The sequence below is a fragment of the Poecilia reticulata genome, chromosome 18 (genome assembly GCF_904066995.2).
Source record: "Poecilia reticulata chromosome 18, P_reticulata-male-v2, whole genome shotgun sequence".
Lineage (NCBI taxonomy): Eukaryota > Metazoa > Chordata > Actinopteri > Cyprinodontiformes > Poeciliidae > Poecilia > Poecilia reticulata.
In genome coordinates, this window is record NC_088847.1 from 7,987,649 (window position 1) to 8,011,615 (window position 23,967).

The 23,967-nt window shown below is 39.5% G+C and overlaps 1 protein-coding gene across 3 annotated transcripts in view; it reads left to right on the forward strand.

The window, feature by feature from the left end:
• Positions 1-23,967, forward strand: part of LOC103480389 (phosphatidylinositol-binding clathrin assembly protein) — a 100,925-nt gene that overhangs the window by 37,859 nt on the left and 39,099 nt on the right. For all 3 annotated transcript variants that reach the window (XM_008435311.3, XM_008435312.3, XM_081599617.1), the window contains exons 3-8: positions 13,946-14,021; positions 14,160-14,262; positions 16,073-16,166; positions 16,465-16,576; positions 18,379-18,485; positions 21,769-21,810. In XM_008435311.3, the coding sequence (XP_008433533.1) occupies positions 13,946-14,021; positions 14,160-14,262; positions 16,073-16,166; positions 16,465-16,576; positions 18,379-18,485; positions 21,769-21,810 (534 nt within the window). The remainder of the gene's footprint in view (positions 1-13,945; positions 14,022-14,159; positions 14,263-16,072; positions 16,167-16,464; positions 16,577-18,378; positions 18,486-21,768; positions 21,811-23,967) is intronic.

Consider the following 23,967-nt stretch of genomic DNA (forward strand, 5'->3'; position numbering starts at 1 on the left):
GCTGCTTTTCTGGCTTCCCCCCAGGGAGCCGTCTGGACCCGACCACCGGGGACCGTCCGGCGGTCCGAGGACCGAGATCTGAACGGGGCCCCCAGAGAGGCCGAGAGGAACTAATGGCAAATGGAAAATCAGAAAGTACAGCAGCCAGAAAGATGCCGTTTAAAACGGTACTGGAGATAAGTGCTGGAAGACGAGGGAATCGGGTCGTGTTCAGGTCGATGTTATTTTCAAATACTTATTTAAGGCTTAAAAGCACAAAATGTATTCCCCCCCAATAAAAAGACCAAATAAAAAATCATGCAGAATGAGTTGAATTATTGGAGGGAGATTTAATCCAATCAGATCTAATTTTAGTCATAATTCAGTAATAAAACTGTGGGTATAGATTCACAACAATAAAAGTAAATGTTTGGGTATTATTGCACCTTAACTTTTACTTAATTCTATCTCAGGATAAAAAGTTCTGATGGAAGTGACCTATGTGAACATGTATTTGATATAAAAACTTTTAAATCATTACTGGCAAATCATTCTCTGTACCTCTTTCTCTACTTTCTTTACTGCTGCTTTTGTCTCAGGAGCAACAAGGTTATGCGATTGCCATCTAGGGTATGGCAAGACCGTTTACTAAATTATTCTGATTGTCGCTTCTGTTTGGAAATATTTTTCTTAATCCCACAGACTGGGTTTTAAGATGGGGGAGAGACTGAAAGAAGGAAGAAGACGAGTTAACTACATATTTATAAATCCATTCTTCCCAGTAATAATGCAAATTTCAAAAATCCAGAAAAAAAACATTCTTCCTTTCCAAAACAAACAGCTGTTTTCATTACATCCATCTAAAAAATAAAATCTTTTTAAAACTAAAATTCTTACTAGCAGAAACTTGAAGCAAAACTCATGTTTCAAATAGAAATTAAGAGATGGGAATGTTTCTGATTATATCTTAAGATGGCTTGCCATACACACTTAAAGCTTCATTCAAAATGAGTTGTTTTAGGGTCTGTTGTCACTTTAAATCCAGTTAAACTGCAGCTGGCCACGCCCCCCTCCTACAGTTATACAACTGTACATCTTTGATAAGTATTAGTAGAGCCTCCTGCACAACCAACAAGATTGCATCAAGAAGTTTCAGGATGGTAAGTCTGCAACAAAGCATTTGTCTTCTCCAGCAGGCATTGGTGGGATAACCAGCTGACCAAATATCCTGGAGCTCAATTTGGGTTGCTAGGTAACGGTGCAGTGCCCGTAGGTTGTTACTTAACAATCAAGAGGTTTTTTTGAAATGCTTCGTTTTCCAGACACCAAAAAATATTCACTTTTTGCCAAAAAAAAAAACAACCCAAGCATTTGGGTTGTTTGTAGAAGTCTTAAAAAGCCAAATGGAAGTGCAAAAATTATTTAACTACTTTTTAGCATTGATCTGCCCTTTTAAGGTGAAGAGTGATGGCGCCTTAACCGAAAGCATCATAAAGGGACTTTTCTCTGAGACCTCCAAGCTGTAGCCAACACAAAAACAGAACACTTCCACATCGATCATTGACAATCAACAGCTCGGCCTTTACTTAAGCCTTCGGTTTTTATCATCACCTTAATTTCCAGCTGATCCCAAAGGAATAACATTTCAGGCTTCTTTCTAAGCTCTCACGTGAAGAGAAACCTTCACAGCTTTATTTTTTTTCTCACTTTGCTTAGAGACCGCCTAAATCTTCCCCAGACCTTAATGTACCCTCTCCCACAATGCTGTAAAACCTTTTTTTTTTTTAATGAGTTTGTTTTCAAGGGCATGCTGAAAAAAAAAGGAAGAAAAAAAACTACTGCTCATCATCCTTTTCTTCCTGTGTGCAGAGCAGTTCTAAGTGCCAGAGGGGGGAAATTACAGTGTGATTGATTGCGACTCTGTGCATAAGGAATCAAGATAGAGAGCTGTGGTTCTTTACATCGAAACCTCAGGCTGGAAAAGGCGGCGAGCGAGACGGAGGGTGGGATGTCATTCAGGACACAAGGGGAGACTGGCACGTCGGGCTAGGACACCGGCAAAACCGCTGACAACGGCAGGACGCGCCGCTTTTCTTTCTTGTCCCACAAAATGTTTCCGCGGACCGGGGGGTGGGGAGGAAAAGAAGTGAATTCAGGCAGAGCTTGCTTGGGCACAACACTGGTCGCTGTGAAAGTTGCAGCCCATTTGTTTCATTGACGTCACACGAGCAACGTCATCGCCACACTCCCTCTGCACCTTTTTTTGGGGGGGGGAGTGGGAAGGAAAGCGATTGGGGGCACAGGCAGAGGGACAGATTAAAATGAAAATTGTGCGTTTTGTAGGCGTCCGAGTGGAAGAACGCAAGGAGGGAATAAAAAGGTGTAGAAAGTGCTGACTCAGGCGCTCCCGGCCAAAGGAGGACGTTGTTTGCTCGAGCCGCCGTTCAAGGAGGTCACAGTGACTCTTGGCGGCGGTCGCCGATGGTAATTGGGAAAAGCTTAAACGGTGTCGTCGCACACGTGATTTACGTCCACTGCTGGAACACAAACGGAAACGATTAGCAGCACAGGAGAAGATGGATGAAGGATGTGCATCAAGATACCTGCTGTTTAACTTCAGAATATCCTGTCTTTACGAAGTGAAAACTTCATCAATTGAGACATTCTAAAAAAATCCACATAAGCAAGAAAACACATAACATCCATCAATGATGGAATAAAACTTTTTTTTGTTCTTTTCCCACTGAGCTCAGCAGGCGCTAAAGGCCACCAGCCTGCTGGGTCCTACAAGCCAAACACAGATTCTCCCAGTCAGAGGGGCCTGCGTACTGGTTTTGCATTCGCTTCTCAAAATGGACAATTTCTAGTGCAGAGAACTCATGCCTCCTGAACCTTGTCATATTTTGTAACCTTATCGTCACAAACTTCAACGTATTTTATGTGATGGACCAAACCAGAGTAGTGAATAATTGTGTAGTGGAAGAAAAATGGTGCATAATATTGACAGAGGAACGAATGTCAAAGTTTGGATTTTGTAAAAAAAGTTGTGCTTGTGACTGGAGTAATGAGCACTGCAATCCCAGATTCCTAAAAGCAGCTGCTGTTTTATCATGTTACAGACTACAAATGCAATTTTTAGACTAGGGTTGAAACAATTAATCGTGATGAATCGATTATTGAAATAATCTCCAACTAATTTAGTAACGGTATATACAGACTCTGAAAATGTGCATTTCCTGAAAGGATAACACCATCAGAGCTGTAATTAGACCAAAACTGTACAAAGATGTATACTTTTTGCATTTAGGCTAATAATCAAAAAGCCTTCTTACCAAAATTCCTCAAGTGGAATAATTTGAGCTTAATCTAATTTAAATTCTTTAAAAAAAAAAAAAAACTCTTTAAAACAAATAATTTTGTTGTCCAATCATTAAACAGTTGATGCAAAAATTAACCAATTATTCTTACTTAAAAAGGGAGCTGAATTATTTATTTGCATATATTAATGTAATTCTAATCTTGTTTAAAATAAAAAGGCTTCAGTGGTTAAATGAAAAACCTGAAGAAAAAAAATTGATTAATCATCCAAACAATCAATTACTAAAATAATTGTTAGTTGCATCCCTATTTGAAACAGGGATGCAACTCTTTCACAGTCTGTGACTGTGAAAACCCAGTCACAGACCCAGACGTATTTTTCTTTAAAAACGACTTAATCGTGTCATTTTTTTCCCCCCGCTTAAATACTTCACTCTCGGTTGATCCGTTTTGGTTTTATCCAACACCTTTCACTTATCCCTCTATCTCTGACAGGAAACATTCTCGCTGCTTCTTATTTTCCATATCTTTACTTCTCCCGCAGTGAACCCTGCTGTGGCAGGCAGGGGGCCGGTGCTGCCAGTGAATTAATAATGACGCTTGGACTAATCCACAGAATGTGGAATGTTTCCAGTCATATAGGGCAGTATGAATTCTATTTCAGAAGCTATGGGGGTGATTTTCCCCTTAAGGTGCTCTTCGTTTCATGTCTTTTTTTTTTCTTTTTTTTTGTAGTTGTAGGCTCTACTTGTCAGATGTTGCTCTTCAAGGCTGTCCTCAAGTGTCAGGTTTAATTAGAAGAACACTAATTAGCTCTGTGGGTAGCGCTAGTATCCATAATTGAACCCAAACCCTTAAATCTACTGTACCACTGTATTCATTTTGTGGTTAATTGCCAAAACTGGCAGGTTTCTTTGTAGGATATCATAATATTTATTGAAACAAACAAATATTTTTCAGCTCAGAAGTTCAAACGGGGCAAGCATATTCATCGCATCAACAAAGAATGTTGTGGAGTGTGACTCGCTACCTAAAAATACGTAAAACGCCTAAAAGATAACGTTTTGATTGGGATATGCTGCTGCAAGCTGAAACTGCAACAAATGCAATTTCATAACCAGCAGTATTGTGGTTCACAAACTGGTCACTCTTTGAACCAGTACAGGAACCATTTAGGTTTCTTCTGCTAAGTAGCCATGTCATACAAAGTTGTTCGTTTCTTGAAAAGCAGCTGAAGTTCTCTGTGTTTTAACGTCCAAATTCTTGACGCTGCCTAGAGAAAGCAACTCTAGTGAACAGTTGCTGCGCTAGAGCTATAAATGCCGTTATGTCAGAGCCTTGAGGTAGAAATGTGGAACGTGTCCAAGCCAACTGAGACTTGGAGAGTACTCCGTTTCAAACAAGAGCCAATGAAGTGGTTCCACATCTGCTCTGGAGCCGGTATAGATGAATCGTCTTTTCTTTTTTTTCTCTCTCTCTCCACAGCCGTCCTCCACATAATGCTTCAAAACACTGGAATGACTCTGAAATTATATTTTAGATGTGGTAGTTACAGTGACTTAATGGCATGACTGTAAAAGAGCAATCTAGTTCTTCGAAGGTAGTAGAGCTGAACCAGATATGAATAGATTTAATAGTGCGATACTCTGTATTCATGGACTTTATTGCCCAGCCCAACCATGTAGAGCACCGTTGTTAAGCTAAACCACTGCAGAGCACTTATGCCCCTTTTCCACCAGCTTGACTCGGCCTGGCCCGGCTCGGCTCCGCTTTGCTCGCTTTCCGAGCGTTTCCACCGGCGTTTTTACGGGGCTGGCGCTGCATTTTAGGCTCCTGCTTCGGAGCAGGACCCTAGTTGTAGGCATTTACAGATGAATATCACTACAGAGCCCCAATATTTGAAATCTAGAGTGAGTGAATATCTGTGATGCAATGTAACCACAAGGTGAAAGGGTAAAAAACTAGCATGCTCTTATTGTTGCTGCTGTTGTGGTTTGGTTAATTATATGGCAATAAAAATGAGATTTCATGTAGAGGATGAAAAAAAATCACACTTCAGTGACCTTAGAACAGAATCTCATTTAGATACCCCGTTCTGTAAAGCATAGAAATAAAACTAAAACATTTTCTTCAACCAAGTTGCATGATTGAGTATAAAGTGTAGATGTTCTGGTTCGATAATAGTGAGACACTTTGAACTGCAACTAGATCTATATGATTCAATGAAGCACTTCAACGAAAGTGAGATAGAAATGGTGATAAATCATGACACAAATTAAATAAGTTTAACTGATTCACCATATAAATCTCACACATGCTCTTATGTTACAAAATTACATAAGTCCTACTGAAATGTTGCAGCCAGGATTTATATTGCTTATTCTCATTCTATGCTACGCAGATACTCTGTCTTCGCTGATGAAAAATGTATCTCTATAAGCTTAGCAGACAACAGAAACATGTAGTTTTTGATTAATTCATCTAATAATTATTTAATTTCTTGGGTGCAGTCCTAAAGTACTGAAGCACTTAAAGATGGTCCTTTCTATAAAAATAAAAACATCATTAGGACTGTGCTGGACTTTTTTCAGAACTTTATTTACTTTTTTTTTTTTTTTTTTTTTAATAAAATTACTTTAAAAACTATGGGGACTGTTTTGGTAAATCAAATCTCTGTTACACGGGATCAGACTTTAATCGAGTCTTGCTCCCTGACTCTGTGACTGCTGTAGTTTATGGTTACTGTGTAGAGGTAAAACAATGTGGTCATGGTGGTGCACAACCAAACTGGACTAGGACAAAAGAAAAGAGGGAAAAAAAACGTGTACAGGTTTCGAATGACTCATGTGGCCACATTCCTGACCCAGCAGACAGACTCATTCACCGGCAAGATGCAGCAACTCCCTGGAGGGCTGCAGCCTACACACCATTAGCCTCATCACCTTCTGGGCTCTGAACCACACGCGGAAACGTTTCGCTGCAGCAGCCTGTGCGCACTCCTCATAATGTTTAAATATAGACGTTCATCCTTAATCCCATTGTCCTCAGCACCCATCCAGCTTCACATCGCAACCGCTTCCTTCACACTTTGATCGGATTCAGAAGCTAAACGGTTGATTGCGTAAGAGAGAGTAGAAATGAGGAAGAAGGCGTGAGGGAGGAGGAGGAGGAAGTGGAACAATCCCAGGCTGGATTTAGACGAGTAAAACACCAGCTTGTGTGTACATATTTGGTTCTACCTTCCCGCATACCTGTGGCCTCGTGCGCACGGTTGTGTTATGTTTGTGTGCGTCTGTATTTGCACAAGGGCTGGTTTCATTCAGCGCGGCCTTGTCACGACTCATTCTTCTTACGTGAGTCACCACACTTTAGTAGAAGTCTATTACAGTAGATTCTGGTGATTTAGTTCATGCGGGCACTGTTTGGACTGTGGACACAAATAATTTGCCTGTGGACTCTCTGACCCCCCGTTAGGGCATGAGTCTCCCTTTCTGGCGCATCCCCGTTCCATGTAAACAGGCCCGTGACCGTTTTGTCTCCTTTCATTTGTTAGCGGGGATTATTTTTAGCCCTCCACGATAAGATCCAGACTGCCTTTTCATTCAGCTGAAGTATTGTTAACCAAGACAGGGAATCTCATAACTTCTAGGCGTGTGGGCCCGCTTTGAAAGCAGAGAGAAATTTTCTCTGCCAAGATCAATAATTCCTGTGCTGGTGGTTGTTCATTGACTCTGCGTACACAGTGGCAGGTCCAAAGAGAGTTGAGCAGTAACTGTTTGAGCTTCCCTTTTTATTATCCAACATGATGTCAGCAGGCTTCACAGGGTACAGTCATGTTTACGTATATCTTGGACTTTTTCTTTTTTCTTATCTAAAGGGAGCAGAGATGAAAGAATCCTCAAACTGAGCTAGATCAGATTTTTAGGGTAGATGTTGGACTTAAGCTTGGATGTAAAATGTATTGCCGCTTTCAGGGATAAAAGGATTATAGAAAAATATTTCATTAGAACAAGTAGCAGAACATAAAAAATTTATAAAATGTGTTGAGGTACGTTCTTTTAACAAGACACTCGTAAAGCGAGTCGACCTCAACCCCATGGTGTTGCCATTGGCAGTTTTTCTACCAAACCGGTTCCAGTTGTAAATTGGTATCGCTTGATTAACAACGGTTCTTTTCGTTGCCATGGCTACTTCTCTGGCTTTAACACCAGTAAACTCTACATCCTCTGTGCCAGAGGACAGAACCACCTCAGGAGCAAGGGACTTATGGACTATTATATTATTGCTGTGTATTTTGACATACCCTTTCAATGAGTTTAAGCTTTAACCTTTCTCCAGAAACTAAAAATAGAAAAACATTTGAAGGATCAAAGTTTTAGATTGGACTTTTATATTGACGCAATACTCCAATTTGGTTATCAAGTTGTAGAAACCAAACTGATTCTTTTGTAGAACCAACTAAGAACCAGCTTTACAACCAACTCTGGTTAAGTACCAGACCTGTTATGGAGGAAAAACCCCATCAGCTGTTGTTGGACACTGTAACAGAACCAATTGGACCAGTGGATGTTAAGTTATAAGTAATGATGTCACTTGGTGGTTCAATGTAGGAAACGTTGAGTGACTTGTAAACGGTTGAGTTGGCCTAATTTTTTAGGCAATGTCAACAATTCAGTTAGCTCCATATAGTTGAAAAGCAATTTGCCGCCTCCTTTTAGTCATACCTTGGATGAATCTAGTGTTTAATGCTACTAGCTGAATTCAGTCATAAGCTTCCTAAGGACATTAAGATAGCTGATAACTGACATAGGATGAGGGGTTGAAGTTGGGCTACCACTGTTATGCCCCTAATGGCACCTGCAATGGCACCTGCAATAAAGCGTACGACAATACGTGGAGGTCCACGCATCCTGGAGGTGGACTCAAAACGGACGTCCACCAGACATTTCCTGATAACGGTACATTTTTACGACCATGTACTTTGTGTCGCACAATAAACTGCTCTGTGTTAAACGGTGTTCACATCAAACTGATTTGTATGCAATACCAAGTTTGTAAGGTTGATAGTCGAACCATTTATCAACTTGCAACCAAAAACCAGTTGCAAGGACGCGAATCAGCCAGACTGCCACTTTTTCCTAGGCGCCCAACTAGTTCATCAAACTTGCTACAATCCATTCTGATAGTTGAAAATGGAGGAATTTGTCACGGGACACGTAGACTATCTGTACACTCGATTAGGAAACAGTCTTCGGAAAGTGTGCGCGGAGTCGGTGCGGCTGACAAAATACACGCAGTGCAGCCGAGTATGTTGGAGCCTTTAATCATCAAGAGAGTAAGAGCTGCAGTGGTGAGTCGATGTCAAGTAAAGAGCAGAAAGAACAGCACACCATGGTGATGACAAATGATGCATTTGTCATAATTTTGAATGCGAATGACTGGGCAAAAAGCTAGAGAAAAATATTTTAAGTTATCTTTTATTTAAATATTTTTTAAAGAGAAATCAGAATTGGGTCAGTCGGTATCGGCAGGTTCGACTGGAGACGAGAAGGCGACCTAAACGTAAACCAGCCGTAGAATTCAGATTCAGATTGAACGCCTCAGTTTATCCTCAGTTCACTGAGCACTGAAATGGTCTGCTCCGGCTGGAGACGAGAAGGCGACCTAAACATAAACCAGCCGTAGAATTCAGATTCAGATTGAACGCCTCAGTTTATCCTCAGTTCACTGAGCACTGAAATGGTCTGCTCCGGCACGGCCTTGCCTTCCCCTCATCATAACCTCCGACAGGTGACGTTAGTTTATATGGTAGCTACCAGCTTGTGTAGTTTTGAAACAGAATTAGGATAAGAGGCAGATTTGGTCAAAAGCTAGATGCTGGCAGCACTGCTGTATGTATAGCATTTTTTCACAGCTGAAGCAAGGAGAGGCATCTTCATGCATCAATAATGTATGAGGTTGTTCTCCAATATGCTAACATGAATTATTTTACAAGCCGAGCCGACCTGTTTCTCCTTCTCCCCCAGCCTCCTCACCCCGAGGACTCGGTACATCTTGTTTTTGTCTCCCGCTTTGGCTCCCCTTCTATTCTCAGACCCCTTTTCTCAAAAAAATCTGAATCTCCTCTCAGAAGTGCGTCTTCCCCTCCTTTGCTGAATAATCTGGGGCTCAGCGGGTTTCTGAGTCTCCCTATGCGTTTCCCTTCCACATCTCTGTGCTCCTTTATAGATTTTCTCCTTTTTAACCACATCCATGCGTAGTACGTGCGCGCCCAGTGCCTCCGCTTTTGTGCGCTATGCTAAGGGAAAAAACAGAGATTCTTGTTGGATAGGATGGGGATTTTGATGAGGAAGAGAACTGTCAGCACACAAGAAGAGGCAGAAAATCCAAACTTGTGAAGTCTCGAGTTTTTCTTTTAAATATTTCTGACTTTTCTCTGGTTTTTCTTTTTATCTGTGACCATCTCTAAGCTTACCCATCCTCACTGGGGTTTGTCCTGACACACTAATCTTGTAGCATTCAAAGCACATTAGCGCATGCTGCTGTGGCAGTTTAAAAGCTGAACCCATTTTTTTTTTCTTTTTTGAAAAAACAGCAATTTGACAGTCATTTAACAAGCAACAATACAGAGCCTACAGCCATGTAAATGTCTTAGTAAAGCTCGATCTGGGCAGAGTCGTGATCTGAGCTAAATGTTAACATCACCATGGCAACTTGCTCTAAAACATGCAGAATTTAAACGGGTAAGATTCTCGTTCGTTGCTACCACTCCACTCTTGAGCACCTTGACATTTGCTAATTAGCTTCGAGCATAAAAACTTTAAAAGGTTCTTTTATTTCTGCAGATTTCTAGTGAAGGACATTCATACCACTAATGTTTACTGGACACGGACGGGGTGGAGGGGATGGCGGCTTGTTGGTGTCTATCCATACATACAGAAAAAAGGTCGATGTAAATGAAAGACATACCTTTCACCAGAATGGTAAACAGTAGCTGAGAAATCTCAGAGCTTCGTCACCAGAGGCCAAGCCGTTGGCAGAGTTCAATAATGAAGCAGCTACATTTCTTTTGGCTGCAGCCTCATATTCTGAGTTTACTTTGAAAATATCTTTCGGTGTTGTCATGGGGTATGAGTGTGGGGGGAGATTTACAGCGATAAACTATAATTGATGATGTTGACAAACCTCAACTAGTCAAACGCAAATTCAAATCCTTCATGTTTTTTTTTTCTTTTTCTCGAAGCATTTCTGAGATATCTAAAAGAAAATACAGTTTGGAAGGCTCAATGCCACTGGACATGATGGTGAACCAGAAGTGATCCGCGCCACAGAACCGCCATCTTGATAAGCGTAGATGACCATGGCTTCCAGACAAACAATAAGAAATGTATATTGATGAAGATATACCAACAAAATCACTGCTGTCAGGATCGACCCAAGACGGAGAACGTGGCTTGTTCATTGTTGTCATAGCAACTTCATAGCAACTGTCATGACAGTTGGTTACGGATACCTACCAAGATGGCTGTCGGCTACAAAGTTCCTGGAAGTGTGACGTCACATATTGGCTGGCATTTGCAGAGGAGCCAATCCAAGAGCAACTCTTATTTTCCTTGTTGATGATTGGCTGTAGAGCCGAACTGAGGAAGACTATAGATGTTAGCTTTTGCGCTAGTGCCAAGCCTGTTTCCATTGTTCATATTAATGCATATTTGGGGTTTGAACTATTAAAATAGGTAGTTATAGGCGTTTTTAAAGGGATTCTCAAGTACTCACGGATTTTAGCTTAGTGGCCAGCTGTGGCCCCCATGAATATCCCCACTGTGATATGATTGGGATTTTCACCATTTGTTTGTAGCTAAAGGTACCTTTTTCTATTTGTACATTAAATCATCATTGATTCTGTTTCTTAAATTTAAGTATTTGCTTTAATGCAGTTTGGCTCATGCTAACTTGCTATGGCTATATATCGTCTAGTTTTCAGTTGCTTGTCTCGACTTGGTCAATTAATTTTTTAAGGCAGCTGTACCGAAGACTGGTATATGCACTTAAATTTTAAAGCTAAAACTTTTTGTTTGTTTCAATGGAGTTCTTTTTTTTTTCATCTTTATTTTACATCACCTCTTCTGTAAATCCATACAGCGTATCCCTTTACGTTTCATCACTCCTATCGATTATTGAGCGGTGTCAACCCAGAGGTAAAGCAAAAAATTTTTGGTTCACCCAGCTTTTATTACAACCTCCACTCCAGCCATCCCTGTTGTATTTAATTTTAAATTATCGTCCGCTTGTGAAATCGGTTTCTTTTCCCCCCTCTCTCTCAGACTTCACATACGTAGACACAAGAAAAGGACAAGAACAAAATCCCATTCTTTCTGCCTTTTTAAACAGTCCCAGAGGCCTTGGAAGAGTCAGTGCAGCTGATTTTCAACATACATGCCCTCAAGCATTTTTTTGTGCTTATAAACAAACACACACACACACACACACACACACACACACACATGGTCCTTACATCCTCCAACCAGTCAGTGAGGGCTAGTTCCCTGCCAGATTTGCAACTGGCAAATGCGCAATTCTCAAATCATCTTAAGTCAGCCGGACGCGGTCCGCCTTAAAGTTTAAGACGGGTTTTCTGGAAGCCCGAGGCCAGAGCTCCCATCGCTATGGACGACGGCCAAGACCCATTTCACAGTGCTCTGCTGGTCGGAGATGTGAGGAGGACGATGTAGCGAAGATGCTCTCAAGGGATGATATGCGAGTCGGTCATTAATCTTCAGAGACAGAGTCCAGGCTACGTCTTAAATCATTTCAGTCTAAAGTTCAAGTCAGGTCTGTTGCCGGTTTTATTTCTAAACGATATTTAAAATCTAACTGCACTACAATTAAAATAGGAGTTGTATTATTCAAATTGTTGCAGAATTGTAAAAATGTTCCTCATCAACTACTGTGGTTTTGAGGTGCTGTGTGAGAAAAGATGGAAGACTCTACAGTCTGGCTTATAAAGAATGTACAGAATGTTTAGCTGTCTTTCTGCTGAGTTTCATCTGGCTAAACATCTCAGTATCATAAAGGGTTTATATATTTGCAGGGACTCTCGGACAGCAGTTTACCCTGTTATTCAGGTGCTTTGAGAAATCAGCCGACTGTAATTGAACAATCTTCAGCTTGGCTAGTGCTGACCCGGGTCCGGCCACATGGAAACTCCCATATATCAACGCTGACTTTTTGTGCTGAAGTCAACACTTTTTGATTTGAGAGTTGTTTTGGAGAGAAGACTGAAAGTTGACTATTTTCGCCGCTTGAAAAGAAGTCGGAAATGTAAGGAGCTATTTCAAAGGAAGCAATTTTCTCAGGCCCCATGTGGGCTTTTCATTCAGGCGGCTACTTTTAAGCAGGGATTGATGCTTTAGCAGATAATAGGAACACTACGCTAAGGTCTTGCATTAATGCTCAGTTTTCTCCTTTCTTTCATGGAAAATGCTGATGGACAGGATGTCCGCACCTTTAAAAGTCTTAAATAGTCTTAAATTGATCTAATATCAGGACCTTAAAACATCTTAAATTCAAGAAAATAAATACGCTTATCACAAACCTTGTATTTCTTAGTGGTAGGACTCTTCAATCTCATATATTCTATATAGATATTTTTTTCTAATGGGACTTTTATATCAGGCAAATATTTGAGTCGTGCGCAAGCATCTTCTCTCTCTGCGTTCTGTGACTCAAGGTGGTTAAGGCTACCTATAACGAGCTGCTAATAAGCTAGCAAGCAAACAATCAAGCCATTAGCAGCTAGAATTTGGCTATCTAGCTAGCAAAGAAAAAACCCATTAGCAGGCAGCATATGACTATATGTGAGAAGCAGAAAGCTGCTACCTAGAGTCACAAAAGTAGCCTAGAAATGTCCATTTTGGTCCTGTTTCTTTTTTTGCAGCTCATTATATAGGTCTTAAATTTAACTCAAAAAAAGGTTTAAAGCGTAGTTGGTGAAACCTCCAGAAACCCTGGACTGAATCTTGGTTCTTAAAGAAATTCCTACAGCAATAACTGTTTACACTTAACAATGCTACCGCTAAGATAGTTAAGTTAAAAGTCTGATAGTAGATTAAATTGGCTACTAATCTCTGACCAGTACATCTCTGGTAAAACATTCTGAAATGGGAAAATAGTCTGTTATTATTTCAACTAAAAAAACCAAACTATATGTTCAATTAATTCTCTGTTTAGAAGTGGGAAAATCTGTCTGCATTGCCAAATAGTGCTGCTGGTTTAAGAGGAGATGGTAGAAAACACAGCCAACATGCTGGGATAAACATTGTCGGGAAGATAGGATTTAAAACGCTTCCATCACCTGTTCAGTGACATCAGATCTGTCAAAGCGAACAAAGCTGTGTTTAAAACTGGCTCTGGTGGGACGGGAGCAGCGGAGACAGATTTATATAAACAAGGGTTCTAGAGGCTATGAATGATTGATCACTGCGAATTCTGATCTCAGTTGTATTCAACAATGTTTTGGGTTTTTTCCCCCTCAACCCAAATCATAAATAAATGAATGTGCAGCTGTTTGAGTTTGGTTTGATTTAACAAATCTCAAGTGTTCACTTTGTTTAAAGACATCTTCCTGTTTTGTCCTTCAACGTTTCAGCGTTTCATCCAGTACCTGGCCTCCAGAAACACTCTGTTCAACCTCAGCAACTTCTTGGATAAGGGAGCTCTGCAAGGTAAGAGCCTTTCATTTTTGTACAAATGTCACAAGTCCGTGCAATTATGTCTCATATTTTCACAAGTGGGATGGATAAACATCAAAGGATGTAAAGACAAAAAGGATTAAGTTGGTTTAAGACTGTATGATCTTTCAGGTTACGACATGTCAACCTTTATCAGACGATACAGTCGCTACCTGAACGAAAAGGCCATGTCCTACAGACTGGTGGCTGTGGATTTCACCAAGATGAAGAGAGGGTATGTTTAAAATGAGCTTATTAATTTACATTGTGATGAATAATATTTTATTTATTTATGGCTTTGGTTGTGTTGACCGAATCGAGTGTTGTAGGTATCGCTGGGCAATATGACTTAAAAGTAAAATCAAATATTTTTGCGTACCAGATTCCATTTAATCGATTTCTTTTCCCCCTCTCTATTTTCTAAAAAAGTCATTGCAAATAACAGAAAATAATTTCAAAAAGTGTTTTTTATTTAAATCATTCATTCTTTGATGTTGTATGATTGATTATTAAGACAAGGCTACAAAACCTTTTAATTGTTCAATTTGGAGAATAAAGTTATACTATAAGAAGAATAAAGATGGAATTTTACCAGAAGAAGGTCTTAAAATTACAAACTGAAAACTTGTTTTAATGAGAGTCATTGGCTCAGTTGTTTCAAAGTTCTGCTGTTAATAATTTGATGTTGATGCATTAAAGATTAAATATTTCCTTACCTGTAAAACCCATCCATCCATCCATCCATCCATTTTCTTTACACCCTTGACCCATAATGGGGTCGGGAGGGTTGCTGGTGCCTATCTCCAGCTAACGTTCCGGGCGAGAGGCGGGGTACATCCTGGACAGGTTGCCAGTCTGTCGCAGGGCAACACAGAGACGCACAGGACAAACAACCATGCACATACACACTCACACCTAGGGACAATTAGGAGAGGCCAATTAACCTGCAGTCATGTTTTTGGACTGTGGGAGGAAACCGGAGTACCCAGAGAAAACCAACGCATGCACAGGGAGAACATGCAAACTCCATGCAGAAAGACTGGGGCCGGGAATCGAACCCAGAACCTTCTTGCTAAAAGGCAACAGCTCTACCAACCGCGCCACTGTGCGGCCCCTACCTGTAAAACCGATACCAAATTATAGCTTCATAAGATGAAGGTATTTTTTTGTGTTGGAGTTCTCATAAAATTACCACTTTTTATTCTGGTAATTTTAGAACTTTACTCATATTATTTCAACTTTACTGCCATACGACTGTATTCTTGTAATGTTATGGCTTCATTCTTGTAAGTCAAAAAAAAAAAAAGAAAAAAAAGTTGGCTGGGCCTTTGTTGACCTGAATTCAACGTCCTAATAAACAGAATCGGTAAAACATGCTTGTCAAACAAGATGGCCGCCCTGGATGTGCTGACATCACTCTGAACTATGGAAACCCAAGGAGGGTATTGGTGGATAAAAAAAAAATCCAGATTTTCCAAAATGTTAACAGTCGAAAACCAAAAAATTTATTAATTCATAAAACTGATGTATCGTCCACACATAGTTACATGAGCACAACTTTGATGAGTGCGGTGAAGGGCTCAGAGTGTCTGCCATTAAACGTGACGAAAACTGAGCTAAGTTTGTGTACTGCTGAATCGGCTTTGAAACGAGGCCACCAAACCTTCACGCCGAGTCCTAATCTTAATCATTGCTAACGATCTCTCAGCCAGGAAGCGAACCTCCTCTTTTCCTCCAAGCTCTGAAAGACACCCACTGTATGTGAGTTAATAAAAGCTGGAGGAAGCTGTGGTTTAAAAATAAGTGGCTACGTGTTTCTACAAGGTCATATCAGGAAGACCTGTGCCAGACTTCGAAGCAAAGTCTCGTTATTTTTTTTTTTTACCATAACTCTCATTCCCAGATGTTAGTTTCGAGCTTTTCGCAACCGTCGGCAACAAGATTAGAGCGAAACCTCTGGTTTACTCTCTCACATTTCTACCAACGTCTGCATAGGTTTCCTCCTCAAGCTCTCGCCTGTAACCGTGTGCTTCCTGTTTTGTCAGCGTTGACGGCGTGATGCGCACCATGAACGCAGAGAAGCTCATCAAGACTCTGCCCATCATCCAGAACCAGCTGGACGCTCTGCTGGACTTTCAGGTATCTGCTGATGCAATCGACCAGATCCGGAAACGAGAACTTTGAGATCTGTGGACGTAGTGGTCACGTTTTAGGGCGTGTGTGGGGCTTCAAAGACTGATAGAAATGTTGGGATCACACCACCTGCCTGTGTCTGTTTTTATGTTTAAACATGATGTTTCCAACAGCCAACTCAGGGAGGAAAGGTTTTGTTATCTGGTGAACAATCTTTCTGTGTGGCTGATATCATCCTTCCATGATCAGTCTGGTGACGTGATGAAGATGGCACCTTCATCTTCTCTCTCTCTCTTCCCTGCAGGCCAATCCTAACGAGCTGACCAACGGAGTGATCAACTCGGCCTTCATGCTGCTCTTCAAAGACTCCATAAGGCTCTTTGCTGCGTACAATGAAGGAGTCATCAACCTATTGGGTAGCACACGTCCCTTTCATACAAACGTTTCACGCTAATGGAAATTGTCACATTAGTTTGTCAAATTATCAGTTATCAATCCTCCCAGAGGTTCTGGATATTTTTTAAAAAGTTCAGCCTGTCGAAAAGTCGTCCAATCATGTTGAAGTTATGCTTCATAGTTAAATTTTTTTTAAAAAGATTTTCAGGGTTTTGTCATCTGCGCTTCATAATCTGGAGAAATCTCTGCAGTCCCTCCCACACATCGATCTCATAAATCTGCCTTCAGGCATGAGAAGTATCCCATATTTCTACGTCCACAGATCTCCCATATTTCTATATCTGGGGGACACTTTCCGGAAAAGCTACTACACATTAAGAGTTAAACTGATTCAGTGTAAATAAAATAAATAAAAAAAACACAGGGATACAACTAACAATCATTTTAGTAAACAATGAGTCTGTCGATTAATCGGTAGAATGATAATTCTGCCAAATAATCAATTATTTGATAGATAATTGAATGTAGCATAATTAATCAACAAAAAACAATAATTCTATTGCTTAATTGACAAAATGATTGTTTAATTGGTTAAAAATTGGCCCATCCCACAGATTTTTCACGTAAGCCTTTTTTATACAATATTAGAAATACATTTAATGATGCAAATAAATATTTTTTTAATTTAAAAAAATATTTTATTGCCTAAAATGCAACACTGTAGCATTCCTTTAGTGATCGCTTCATCAAAGGATGCATCTGTAGCTAAATAAATGCTTCTAAAAAAAAAAAAACTTGACCTGATTGACTTAACATCAGTACAGTGCGGGGCTGATCTGGTTGTTATTGTTTTTGGATTAACCAATTAATACTTGGATAGGAAAAGGTGCCTAAAAGGAAATTTTGTAGTTTTGGCTTAATTGCTGTTAACGTAATTACCGTTCTTTCAGCAATTGGACCTTTTTTTTTTTTTAACCTTGTATACTTTAATTAACGATTAATCGACTACTAAATTAGTAGGCGACCATTTAAAAAAATCAATTAATTACGATTAATCGTTTCCACCTTAACCATATCTAAAAATCCTCTGAGCTTTTTTAAAGATGGAACAAGGTAAACTAAAGAAACTTTATCTCTGTTGGACGGGTGATGTGTCCAAACCAGACATATTCATTCTTTATTAACTTTTTTTCCACATTTTCTTAGTTTGTAGCTACCACTACAAACTTTGGCGTCTTTTTTGGGGGGAGATTTTACTTGATAAACCTACGGACTGTAACAAAGAGGTTCACGAAAGGGAAGCTGATCTCAGCTGATGGGGAAGCTGGATGGAGGCTGCAAAAGGTTCACCTAAACATCCAGCCAGATACGGCTACAATATAATGATCTGGATCAAAGCGTATTCATGGTTAAGATTTTCTTTCTTGAAGGGGGGGAAAAAAAAGGCAATTCTTCAGCCCTTTTCCTCCTACCTCACAATTATATAATACCTTCTGTCGAGTCTGTCACATAAAATCCAAATAAAAGACGTTAAAGTTTGCTGTTGTAGCATAAGTACGACTGCTTTTGCAAGGCAATGTAGCGTTCAGTGGTGTAATGGGTTATTGTAATGACACCTTTAGTGCTGGAGGATATGTAATTTAGGGTAACTGGCCATGTGTTCAGTCATGCAGATGCTGCTGTCTAACAGATATGTAAACACCAGCAACACGCGCACAGAAGCTCTGAGCGTTTCGTCTCCTCCTCATGTAAAAACCTTTTCATTTTTGCTCAGTTTTAATCTTTCTCGACTGTCTGTGTGTGTTTGTTTTTTCTCCTGTAGAGAAATACTTTGACATGAAGAAGAACCAGTGTAAAGACGCTCTAGACATCTACAAGAAGTTTCTTTACAGAATGACAAAGCTGTCGGAGTTCCTCAAAGTGGCTGAGGTACACGAGCACACAGACAAACCCGCAGAGAGGGACGCACAGATTCTCTTTATCCACTTCCGATACAGATTTGGCGCCAGCTGATACCGATCCGATACAGAAAAAAAACAATGTTGATATGACTTAAAACTTTTCTTCTTTAAAAAAAACTTGCTAAATTACACATTTATTTGCCAACTCTGCAGACTTGCATGCACGATAGCTTCAGAGACTTGATCAAACATGTAAAAACATCATTTGGCTCAGTTAGTGCAGAATAACAACCAATGTGAAATAAATAACAAACTTAAAACTGACTAAAACAATACGTTGACTATCTTGGTCAAACATGCAAAAACTAACAAACTTTTTTCCGAATGGTTCAGAAAGTGAACCGCTTGAATGCTAAATATAATGTAAAATAAACAATAAAGCATAAAATTAGGCTGAATAAATCTCTTATGGATCGGGCACATTGTCACCAATACTCGATCTGGAATTTTTTCAGTTTAAACAGGTTCGCTTTTCAGGGTTTTTGGTTTGTTTTTTTAGATTCTTAATTCTAAATCACTATCTGTACATCTCCTAGCTGTATGTAGATTCTTATAATCCAGCTCTCCTAACCCAGATGTTCTCCAACGTTACTTTAATGTGTTCATTTTTCACACGGCGGCTGCAGTTCTGCTCACTCAGCGTTGCTGAACCAAGCCATCCCCGACTTACACCTCTGCCCCCACATTTAATACACACACATACATACGCGCGCACACACATAAATATATATATATATATAGACCAAAAATAACCATAAGATGGAGGACGTGGTTAGGCGCTCTGTTAGCTCCCTCCGCCTAATCCTCTCCTCTGCCTCGCTCCTCTTTTCTCCCTCTGACAAAGATGGATACCCGAGTGGGTCTCCTTCCCCCGACACCCACAGATCATCCCTCTTTCCCTCTCTCCCTCTCGCCGCTGTGCCCCGTTCCGTCTCCGTAGTTTAAACAGGAAGCCGACGTGCATTTCAGACACGGAATGGGGAAACGTTCCCATTTAGACGTCTTCGTCTTTTTACGATTACGTTTTAAGGACTACCCCAGACGGCTACAGACATTAAAAAAATCTATATATATATATGTAGGAAAGGGAATAAATAATGAGTTGCTTCGTTTTTAGATTTAACGTCTCCAGTGTGAAGGAGCAGATTTTAATCTACAATATGTTTTTTTCCCCCTCAATAAATGTGTTTTCATCTGATGCAGTGACTTAGAAGAACTAAAGCATCAGCTGGTGGTACAGCGAACATTTTGTGTACGTTTTATATACGCAAATTGACAGCATGATGGTAAATGAGGTAGCTGCAGATGGATAAGAAATCAATTTCCACGGAGGAGTTATGATGCTGAAGAGAGTTACAATTCTCACAACAGTCTTAAAATGACACGTCGACCGATAGGTGTTCTCCTAAACTGGATATTTATGGAGAAAGAAAAATGTTTTACGTTTAGTGCATTAAGAGATTACAATGTGAATTTCTATTAGGAAATAAGCACACAGGCTTAGATTCAAATTATGAACTTAAATTTATGCAACTCTTTATACAAAAATAAAGAAAATGAAAAGCACATATACATGTATAACTTTAGAACAAAATAAAACTGAGAATTACTACAACCCATTTTATCAAGGTGCTAGAAGCATTTCAACACAGTGCCACCTTCAGTCAAAGCTCCAGCAAAGAGATCAGTATTCGTTTGTAGAACAGATGTCAATTTTTCTATTAAGCATAAATGTGTTGGATTCTGTTTTGTGAGAATGTCAGATTGCAGAACTCTGAGTTATTGGTTTTGAGTCCTCGCTGTAAAAACATTAGATATTAAATATGTTTCTTACAGTTGAGCAAATGTTAGAGTACCTGAATAGTAAATAAGGAAAAACACATTTCTGCTCAACATGTGGCTATTCCTTAAGAGCCAAAGAGACTATCTGCTGGACAAAGAGGGTAGAGAAAAAGAAATGTGAAAGTCAAAGTAATGGATTGTGGGGAGGGATTAGTTACAGTTCATTTAATGTGTCTGTGGAGCCGTATCACTGCGGGTCACCCGAGTTCATCAAGCAGAGTTCTAGCAGGACACATGAAGCAGACAGCTGTGCGCCGTCAGGCTCCCGACACTCAAAAGACATCCATAACTCTCGTGGCTAAAATGAGCTCAGCTCCACGTCCCTGTTGGTCGTTCCAAAAACATCTGCAGAGTTTGGTCTCCTCGGCTCGGTGCGCGCAGAAAGGAAAGACTAGCTTTACACGTTCTCAACAAAATATTTGTTGAATTAGCATCACTGTATTCCAAAAATACATTTATTTTGTAAATGCCACAACCTATACCATATTTATCTTAGATTTACCACTTCAGTTTAGTGTTAAAGGGGCAGTATTATGTATTTTCCAAACTGTCAACCTCAGTTGTAAAAATGCAAATATGATTTAAATGAAATTTGACTTTGTAATTGAACACCTTGGAATTGGGCCTCTGTCTCTTTAAGGACTTCCTGCTCTTTCTGAAACTCCGCCTTTAACAACATTTTTACCAGTGTTGCTCTGAGAAGTAGCTCGTATAATGAGCTCAACTGATGTTTGCTAATTGCTGCTGGCTAGTCTGAAGGAGCTGAGTGGAGGCATAAAGGGGGAGAGCTGTTCTATAATGCGGAAGCTTGGAAACTGCAGCTGGGAGGAGGAGCTTTGTCTCGAAGGCGGAGCCAGGTCCATCCAGGTGTTTTGCACAGCTGAATTGTTGCCATGGAGATTAAAAGATTTCTCAAACATGCCTGAAATAATCAAAGCAGCACTCCAAGTATGTTTATGATGAGGGAATAACACTATAACACGATGTAAAGCTAAAAAAATGGATTTCACACAACACTGCCCCTTTAAACAAAGTGTTTGCATATGAAACCCAACTGGCTGGTTGCGAGAAGGACATGACGTTGTTTATCTGTGTCCCAACAAGTCGACGTGTTGCGTTCCGTAGAGGTGAATTCCTGGAGTTCGGTGTCACTTTAAGTGTTCCCACAGCATGCCTGCTCCGCCTTCAAGAGCCCGACATGTTTTCTCATCGTTCAGTCACTGCTGCCATTTCCTGTCGATGTCACACGCATTTGCTTGTTTGTTTCTGTTTGTTTTTTTTGTTGACACATTGCCACTGCATGAGGTAATGATTCCCCTATGTTTTTTTTTTGTTTGTTTTCTTCTCCATTTTATCCCCCACCTATACTTCCCTCCCTACTTTTTCTTTTCTTTTTGTTTTGACGACAGCAAGTTGGAATAGATCAGGGTGACATCCCAGATCTCTCACAGGTCAGTGTACATGCCACCTTCCACCTCTCTATTCAACTCCAGCTCCTGTTTTCTATCTTTCCCTTTCTTTTTGTTTTCATATTTTCAGCAATATATGTGGCTTCCTTTTTTCCCCACTAACTCACCTTTTCTTTTTAATCTGTATTCCCTCTCAATCAACTCTTTTGTTCACCTTCCCGCCCATATTTTCTGGTTTTTATTTATTTTTTTGTTTAACCAGCCATCATGTTAGAAGGCCTCTCTGTTGGATTTGCCTGAATATCCTTTCCTATTATTTCCTTTCTCTCTCCTCCTAATTTCTTATTATAGATCCAGGTTGAGGTGTGTTAGTTTGGCCCCATGCCATGAGCAGAATTGATGAAAAGACTTGTTTTTTCTTTTTTAAAACCTGGGGCAAATGAACACAGTGAGGCTGGCCTTGAAATTAGGAAAACAAAGATAATGAACAGAAGAAAAGATTTTGTTAAAAAAAAAAAAGCATCTCTGCTTGGATAAGGAATGCGATTTGTTCTTTTAATCCTCAAAATGTTTTAATTTGCTTTTTATCCGGCTGTGAAAGTGTTTATCAAAACTCCTTGAAGCAGGGTTTATTTTTTTTATGCCCTTTATGTTGTATTTGTTTACCTCTCTTTGATAATTTTTTTTCTTGGTCAGATTTTCTCAGGTTATGATAAATATTTGGTGCTAAAACTTGTTTTAATCATCTTTATATAAAAAGTCCTTGGCTTTGTGTGCTAGTTACATAAAAGAGCCGCAACCAGAGATTGATTTGTGTTGTTCATTGATCATTGGTTGATTTAAATCATTCATGTAAAACTTTGCTCCAAGGACCTCATTAATTTCCTTTGTTGTCAGCCAGCAATTTAAAAATCATACATTTAGTTTTATAACGATGTCTGAAAACAAAAGCTTCCTATTTTTAAAGTTGTTGTAACTACAGGAAGTTTGACCTTCACATGCACATCCAAGTATTGGTTAGGTAACTTGAAATTATTTTTAAATGCTAACATTTCAGCAAAGAAAACTCTGAGGTGATAATTTGTTTATTGTATAAATACAGTATACAGTATTTATAGAATGCTGTGTGTTTTTGGGTGCTGAGTTGAATTGAATAAATCTACAGATGTCCCTGTGCAGCTCAGTCTTTTGGGAATGTTCAATAATACTCCCAGTCAAAGGGGGGCGCCAAACACACATCGAGTAAAGAAAACACTTCTGATCTTTGGTAGAATAATATAAAAGTTGTTTTACAGTGACGAGAGCTTTTTATTTTCCCATTGTGTTGGTAATTTTTATAATTCTAAAAAGAAAAGACTAAATGAATATCGGTTGAGTTTATATTAACATTACTAGCAGCTAGCATGTCTAGCACTTCTAAAACATTAATACTGTTCCACCTTCCTGCAATCTGCTGAAATTCTCCTACTAGAGGTGAGCGGATTGATCCAAAGATATTGATATTGATAAGTCGGCTTTAGTATCGAATTAATATTAGGGTGATAAGAGCAAACCTTTAGTTTCAGATTTTCTGTTATTTTATTTTTGTAATGCACTTTTTTAACTCTGCTATAAAGATTTTTGCTGTGATTTGCTCTCAAATTATAAAGTTTTGCACTTTTGCTCTAGAAAATAATGCACACACTTGTTTTTTGTTTTTTTTCTATTTTTGCTTGTAAATTCTGTCCTTAACAAAATAATCCAAAAGAAAAACTAGTTAAAAGTCCTTAAATTTCTTTTAAAAGCTTTGTTGGCCTTGAATATGTTAATCTCTGATCTTAAATTTTGTCATGCCAGCATTATTAGATATAGTTCATTTAATAGTTCATATATTTTGTTTTTCTCATGTGACTTTTTCGTTATGCGAAAGTTTGTCACACTCAGACATCTTCACTACGTCCTCTGGTTGAGGCTACAGCTAACTAGCTGCTAACATACCCCTGTTAGCTAAGTAGCTTTTTTGCATCTTTCATGGACAGGCAGAAATTTTTCGCCAATAGCCTGTAGGAAATCCATTCATTTCTGGGGAGACATACGTCTTAAATTCCATTTAAAATGGTCTTAAAAGTCTTAAATATGAGTTGGTAAACCTCCTACTTCTTAACTTTATATTCTTAGAGTCAGAAGCCAGCTCAGTTTATTGGTAAAAATATGTTGAAT